Below are 7921 nucleotides of genomic sequence, written 5' to 3' on the forward strand. Positions count from 1 at the left end.
CCAATCAATGTGAGATTTTAAGGAATAGTTGAGATACACATCACGATAATTTACATATTTCCAATTGACTTAAGTAAGAACTTTGCTTCCAAGTCTCCGGAATCATCATTAATAACAATCCCCTTACCCACAATTCCTTGCGGATATGAATATTCTCTATGCACTCAATAAGGTTTAGACGCAAGCGCAGTTTGGTTTGTATGTGGCGCATGCGCAGTGTCACTAATCAGGACGGTGAGATAAATGCAGCAGTTTTGTCCGATTGCTGCGATCGGCGGCAGAAAGGGGTGAAAGGAAGCCGGTATTGGGGTCGTGGTTAGGAGAAAGGAGCGGAGAGACTTCACAGGTACCCCGTGTAGGTCGCAAACCCCGAATAAAGTTCTGCAGGTCTGGGTTAAGAGATCGCGGTCTTTGTCCACGGAAGAGGCTCAGGTTTACGGTCGCCATTTCTTTGACGGACGAGGGAGCCGGGTTTCAGTGGCGCCATCATTATAAGGTCAAAGCACAGCAGAGCGCATGCGCGGCCATCCAGGCGAATGATACATGTCACTGGGGATGGTTCAGTGTGGAGACAGCCAGCAGAGGGGGAGGTATGGTCTAAATTACAGGGAGGGTGAATGTGGGAGGTTTTAGGACTGATGTCGTCAGATAATTATGGAATGAATGAGAATTTCAGAAGCGGACGAGCTGGGACTGGGGCGAAGTCGGTGATGATATTGGGGTGGAAATGGGGGTTTTACTGCTGATTTGGACATGTGGTTAGGATGTAGGTTTGGGATGAAATAGGTACCAAGGTGCTAAAAAGACTATTTCTGTGCTCAACGATTCCCAGGGAGAGGTTCAGTTGGCGGTTGGGGAATGGAGTTCATAACAAGGACTGAAGGCACTGACTTTCATCCTCTGACAGTTGATTGAAGGAAGTCTCTGTTTCTCCAGTATTGGATATCAAACAGATCAGGATGGTGCGTCTTGGAGGGTAATTTGGTGGTGATGGCATTTATGTAGATTTGCTACCCTGATTTGAGCTGGTGAAAATCCTATTAAATTTCTGGACAAGTTTAGATACATGGAGTCCCACTTCTTTGCCCCCCCCAGAGACCTTTTTAAACGTCTAGACTGTGGGAAATACATGAGTACTTCCTCTTCATGTCTCTCTTTTCTCTCTCACTCTGTTCCATAAAGGTCCCATTGTCTTTTGCAGGCCTAGAGCAGAAATGGTAGGCTCCTTCCCTGACAGCCCCAGTTCAGTTTCTATGACAATCCAGCGGCTTTCATGCTGACTTGTCCAAAATGCCAGCCCCACATATTACCAGGTTCGCTCAGTATAACTTCACAATTTGAATTTCTATCTTTGTGGTTTGTCTCTCATTCTGTTTTTCTGTTTAAATCAACTAATAGAAATTACCAAGAGGAGGATTTCAAATCAGGATAGTGAAACCAAACACTCTGATCTGATGGAGTCATCCAATTTATCACATTTGGAATATCAACAGATTTTAAACATGGAAGAAGACAGCACCATCCACAGTGGGGAGAACAGATACACATGTTCAGTGTGCGGAAAAGGCTTCAGCCAAGCAACTGGACTCAAGAACCACAAATGCAGTCGCACTGGAGAGAAACCATGGAAATGCGGGGACTGTGAAAAAGGATTCAGTTGCCGTTCTGCGCTGAGAATTCATCAACGTGTTCATACAGGGGAGAAGCCATTCACTTGCTCCCTTTGTGGGAGAGGATTCACTCAGTTATCCACCCTACTGAAACACCAGCGAGTTCACACTGAGGAGAGACCTTTTAAATGTCCAGACTGTGGGAAGTACTTTAAAAGTTCCAGTGATCTGAAAACCCATCAGCGTGTTCACACTGAGGAGAGACCTTTTAAATGTCCAAACTGTGGGAAGTGCTATAAAAGTTCTAGTGAGCTGATGTCCCATCGACGTGTTCACACTGAGGAGAGACGGTTCAGGTGCTCTGACTGCGGAGCTGGCTTCAAGTGGTCGTCTCAACTCATTGTTCATCAGCGCATTCACACTGGGGAGAGGCCATTCACCTGCTCTGAATGTGGAATTGGATTCACTCAGTCGTCCCACCTCAAGTCACACCAGCAGGTTCATACTGAGGAGAGACCTTTTAAATGTACAGACTGTGGGAAATACTTTAAAAGTTCTCATTATCTACAGTCCCATCAACGTGTTCACACTGATGAGAGACCTTTTAAATGTTCAGAGTGTGGGAAGTGCTTTAAAGGTTCCAGGGAGCTGATCATTCATCACCGTGTTCACACTGACGAGAGACCGTTCAGGTGCTCTCACTGTGGAAATGGGTTCAAGAGATCATCTCAACTCACTCTACACCAGCGCCTTCACACTGGGGAGAGGTCATTCATCTGCTCTGAATGTGGACAGGTATTCATTAGGTTCTCCATTCTGTTGAAGCACCAGCGTGATCATTCTGAGGAGAGGCCATTCACCTGCACTGAGTGTGGGAAAGAATTTTTTGAGTCATCCCACTTCAAGGCACACCAGCGAGTTCACACTGAAGAGAAACCTTTCAAATGTCCAGACTGTGGGAGAAGTTATAAAAGTTCCTTGGAGCTGCAGTTACATCAGCCTGTTCACTCTAACGATAAACCATTCAGGTGCTCTCAGTGTGGGACTGGGTTCAAGTGGTCATCTCGTCTCACTGTACATCAGCGCACTCATACCGGAGAAAGACCGTTCACCTGCTCTGAGTGTGGAAAGGGATTCACTCAGAAAATCCACCTGCTGACACACCAGCGAGTTCACACTGGGGAGAGACCTTTTAAATGTACAAATTGTGGGAAGTGCTATGCAAGATCCTGGGATTTGATACGCCATCAACGTGTTCACTCTGAGAGGCCTTTTAAATGTCCAGACTGACAAAGTTCTGGGAACTGACGCTACATCAATAGTGTTCACACCGATGAGAGACCATTCAGATGCATTCACTGTTTAATTGGGTTCAGATGACCATCTCAACTCACTGTACACCAGCGAGTTCACACTGGAGAAGCCATTCATCTGCACTGAATGTGGGAAAGGATTCTGTCAAAAATCCCACCACGTGGCACACCTGTGGAATCAGCAACGAGTCCATGGGTGACTTCAGGAGCTATAATGTGTTGTTAATTACGTTCAGTCACAAACATGTTAACACATCCAGCCCAGCTTTAGGTGATAACACTATGGATAAAGATAATTATTTGGATTTTGAATTATACACACAGTCTGATGGATCTATTTAATATCTGGAACAATTTCTTGAGTATAAATCAGGAAACTAGATGTCCATGTAATATACATGATACAGTAATAATGGGTATTTTCAATTCCAATGTGGACTGGGTGAACCTAATCAGTATGAATACTGTGGAGGGTGAATTTCTGCAGTTTGTACTGAATCATTTTAGATTTGGTTTTAAGTTGAGTATTCTGTATAGACAAGGGTCATTAATAATCTTGCTGTTCAGGAGTCTTTATTAAATAGTAGCCAGAATATAGAATTTTAATTAGGTTTAAAGTAATATAGAGACAAAAAGAGAATTTGCTGGAAACAGGTGTGTGGAGAGAAGTCAGAGTTGACGTTTCAAGTCAAGTGACCCTTCCTCAGTTCTGAGAGGTTCTCTCTTCTATTTTAGTCTCTGATCTACAGTATCTGCAGTTATGGACTCCGAGATGTACAGCATGGAAACAGACCCTTTGGCCCAACACATCCATGCTGACCAGATATCCTGAATTAATTTAGTCCCATTTGCCAGCACTTGGCTCATATCCCTCTAAACCCTTCCTGTTCATATACCCATAGAGATGCCTTTTAAATGGTGCAATTGTATCAATTTCCACCACTTCCTCTGGCATCTCAGTCCATACATGCACCACCCTCTATGCGAAAAGGTTGCCCCTTAAGTCCATTTTAAAACTTTCCCTCCTCACCCTAAACCTATGCCACCTAGCTTTGAACTCCCCCACCCCGGGGAAAAGACCTAGATACATAAAAATGACTGCCCACTCCCTCCCACTCACCCATCCCCTCCTGTTTCCTGTTGGTCTACCCTGGCAGGTGGGGCATATGATTTAGTTGTCTGGGGCTCTAAGCTCTGGATTTCCATCTCTACACCTCCCCACCTCTCCTTCCCACTTGATTCTCCCTATCACTAATAACCACATCTCTTAATGACCGATGTTTTACCTGACCATTATTTCTGATAAGGTCGCTGTGGGGTTAAATGAGCAGCAGGCTGTGCAGGGACTTGAACAGTAGGGTGGCAATTTCAAAATTGAGATGGCTGGCTAACTAGTCACACTGCGAGTTAGGCTGTTGGAGGTAAAGGGCTGGTCCAGCCCAGGCAACATTCAAACATACCCACTCAAGATAAGAATGTATCGAGGTTAGCCACAGGGTCATAGTGAACATCTAACTACTTTGCACTGCCTTCGCTACTGCAAGGCAAAGTAGAGAGTTGAGACAGAGAGCCATCGGTCTGTTAAATACACAACTTCAAAACAGACACAGTAAGACCGGGAGGAAGCTAAGGCTGAATCACGGGGGTGTGAAGCCACTTCCCCTCCCCTTGGTTTCTGGATCAACTTTCTGCCCCTGGGATCTACTCGCAGCCTGGGTTACAGCTAAACATTTACAATGATAGGAACATTAGAGAAGTCTATTCAGCCCTTCAAGCCTGTTCTTGCCATTTAATTAGGTCACAGCTGATCTTTAGCCCACATCCCTTAATTCCTTTGCTGAACAAAATGTACCGATCTCAGATTTACAATTAACAACTGATCTAGCACCCGCTTCAATCTCTCCCCGGACTCGCTGACTGTTGCTCTCTGATGAATCACAACTCTATTTCTCTTTATGAGGAGCGGTTTCAAGTACAGGAGTAGGGATGTGTTGTTGCGGTTATTCTGGACCTTTGTGAGGCCACACCTAGAATATTGTGTGCAGTTTTGGTCTCCTTTTCTGAGGAAGAATGGCCTTACTCTTGAGGGGCTGTAGCGAGGCTTTCCCAGATGGTTCTGGAGATGGTGGGACTGTCGTATGAAGAAGAGATTGACTGTTAGGATTGCCTTTGCTGGAGCTCAGACGAATGAGGGGAGATCTCATAGAGACGTATAAAATTCTAAAAGGACTAGACAGGGTAGATGCAGGGAGAATGTTCCCAATGGAGGGTGCGCATGGTGGACCATTTAGAATGGAGATGAGGAGATATTTCTGCACCCAGAGAATGGTGAGCCTGTGGAATTCATTACTACAGGGAGTAATGAGGCCAAATCATTGAATTTAGATATAGCACTTGGGGTGAATGGGATCGAAGGTTGTGGGGAGAAAGCACGATGAGGCTACTGAGTTGGATGGTCAGCCATGATGGTGATGAATGGTGGGGCAATATTGAAGGGCTGAATGGCTTCGCCCTCCTGCTCCTATCTCCTGTGTTTCTGTGCTGCTTCCTCCATTTGAAGCTGTTACTCATTTTTCACTTCACAGATGTTCTTTTGGTTTTGAAAATGATATAGTTCAATCTGGAGTTAGAGTCTCAATCAAAACAATGGAAACTATGGAGTGACAAATTGTGATAGATTGGCAAAATACACAAAATGATTTAAAAGTACATATTATTGAGTATTTGAATAAATATTGAATGGTTTAGAACAATTATCCATTTGTCGAAGACAGAAATATGCAACGTGAAAAAATAAATGTCAGCTGTGGCTGACAAAAGGACTTAAGGACAACATCAGATCAAAGGAAGTGGTTTGTAAGGTTGCAAGAAAAAATGATAAGGCAGGGGATTGAGAATAATTTATAATCCAACAAAGGATGACACAGAAATTGATGAAAGGGGAAAGAGAAGTTGTATAGAAGCTCACAGGAAACCTAAAGGTGGACTGCAAAAATTGCTTAGGTATATGAAATGCAAAAGCTTGCTGGATTGGCATCCCAACCATCAACTTCAACATTCACTCCCTCATCACTGACGTACAGGTACAGATGTATGTGCCATCTCCAAGATATGCTGCAGTAACTCACCAAGGCTCCTCCAACACAACTTTCTCATGACCCTGAACACCAAAAAAGATAGACAGTAGATTCCTGGGAACACTTAATGTAACTTCTGTGTCAATGCTTACTGCATTTTTGAAACAAATTACTGCAGCTGGTGGAATCTGTACTGAAAACAACAAACGCTGGAGATCACAGTGGATCACGCAGCATCCATGGAGAGACAGCAAGCTCATGTTTCAAGTCTAAATGACTTCATCAGAACTAAAGCGAAGTGTGGAGAGATAGCATTTATGCCATAGTTCGGGGTGTGGTGGTAGGGGTAATGGGTGATATTGGTGGAGAAAAGCCTTCCCATAGCCAGTCATTTTAACACAGCGTCCTGCTCACATGTCTATCCTCAGCATGCTGCGGTGTTCCATTGAAACACTGCTCAAACTGGAGAAACAACAGCTCATCTTCAGGCGAAGCACTTTACAGCCTTTTTGACTTAATATTTAGTTCAACACATTTAAGTTGTGAACCATTTCTTTCCACTTGTTATCATGTCTTCCCCTCCCCCATCCCACTTACCATCCTTTCAAGTCTGGCAGGAGACAAACTCTGGTTCTGCCATTCTCACATTCCGATCACTTAATGTAAACTACTAGCACCTTTTTCTCCGCTGATATGACCCACTACCCCCATCACCAGCACCACCAAACCCCGTCCCCACCTCACCCCTCCGCCAACCCCACCCCGGCCAACCTGTTGTGTAAATGCTGTCCTCCACACATTACTTCAGCTCTGATAAAAAGTATCTAGACTCAAAATGTTAGGTTGCTTCCTCTCCATGGATGCAGCCTGTCCTGTTGCGAACTCCAGCATTTTTTTTTTCAGTGCATACTGTGTTGTGACATGGAACAAAATCCTCTTTTGTCGTCATCACTGTGTCAAGAATATGGAACTGTGTTCTTCACAGCACTGTGGATGTACCAAATTCCATGGACTATAAACATTCAAGAAGGCAACTTACGACCACTTTCTCCTGGGCACTTATGGTTGGGTAATAAATGGTAGCAGAACCAGTGTCAGCCACGTCCCATGAACAAATAATAAAATGACTGAAATGATACTTCACTGAGATTGAGCATTTGTAAATGATATTACTAGGAAAATGTACTCAATTGCTGTTTATGCTCTTTCAGAATTGTCACATACATACAAAGCCTTTTCTCTCTTTATTGCAATAGCCTTGTGTTGTTCTTATGAAAGAGCAATGGCAGCCTCATGTAAATATGTCCTGTAACTAACCATCAACCTAACTAAATTTCAAAAATAAAACATATGATCTATCAAGCAAAATTTTACTCAGATTTAACTTATGCAATATTACCATCAACTGGGTTCATATCATTGGAGAATCAGCAATGATCTCATTGAAACTTCAAAGATCCTTATGGTACGGATCTTGATTTGATTTCTTCCTTTTCTGTTGGGTCTAGGTCTGGGAACATCATCTGAAAATAAGAGATGGGCCATTTGAGACCACGGTGAGGAGGACTTTTTCACTTAGATGGAATTCATGACCTAAATGTTTGTCGAAGCTCATTCATTGAGAATGTTCAATCATAAAGCAGTAGATTCCTGGAGTTTAATAACATAATGGGAATACTACAGTAAAGAAATGACCAGCCATGATTTAAAGGAATGGTGGAGCAGGCTCAGGGGCTGAATAGTCCACTCCTGATCCAAGTTGAAGGGCTTTTCCCATCTCCATTCCCTAGGCCAACAACAAGTGAGGAGCTGATGGACTTTGTCACTTAGACCATTTGAGCAGTTACCTCTGCTGTGTCCTTCCCATCCTTGACTTCACCAGGCCAAATTGCCTCCAGAGTTCTTCTTTGAACACTCAACT

General features: G+C 43.8%; 1 protein-coding gene across 1 annotated transcript; it reads left to right on the forward strand.

Moving 5' to 3' along the window:
• The first annotated feature begins 226 nt into the window (after nt 1-226).
• On the forward strand, nt 227-7358 carry LOC140467270 (uncharacterized). The gene is made up of 2 exons (XM_072563522.1): nt 227-346; nt 1399-7358. The coding sequence occupies exon 2, from the start codon at nt 1455-1457 to the stop codon at nt 2898-2900; it is 1446 nt and encodes a 481-aa protein (XP_072419623.1). The 5' UTR covers nt 227-346; nt 1399-1454; the 3' UTR covers nt 2901-7358.
• Nucleotides 7359-7921: the final 563 nt, after the last annotated feature.

This window comes from Chiloscyllium punctatum, chromosome 45 (genome assembly GCF_047496795.1).
Source record: "Chiloscyllium punctatum isolate Juve2018m chromosome 45, sChiPun1.3, whole genome shotgun sequence".
NCBI lineage: Eukaryota > Metazoa > Chordata > Chondrichthyes > Orectolobiformes > Hemiscylliidae > Chiloscyllium > Chiloscyllium punctatum.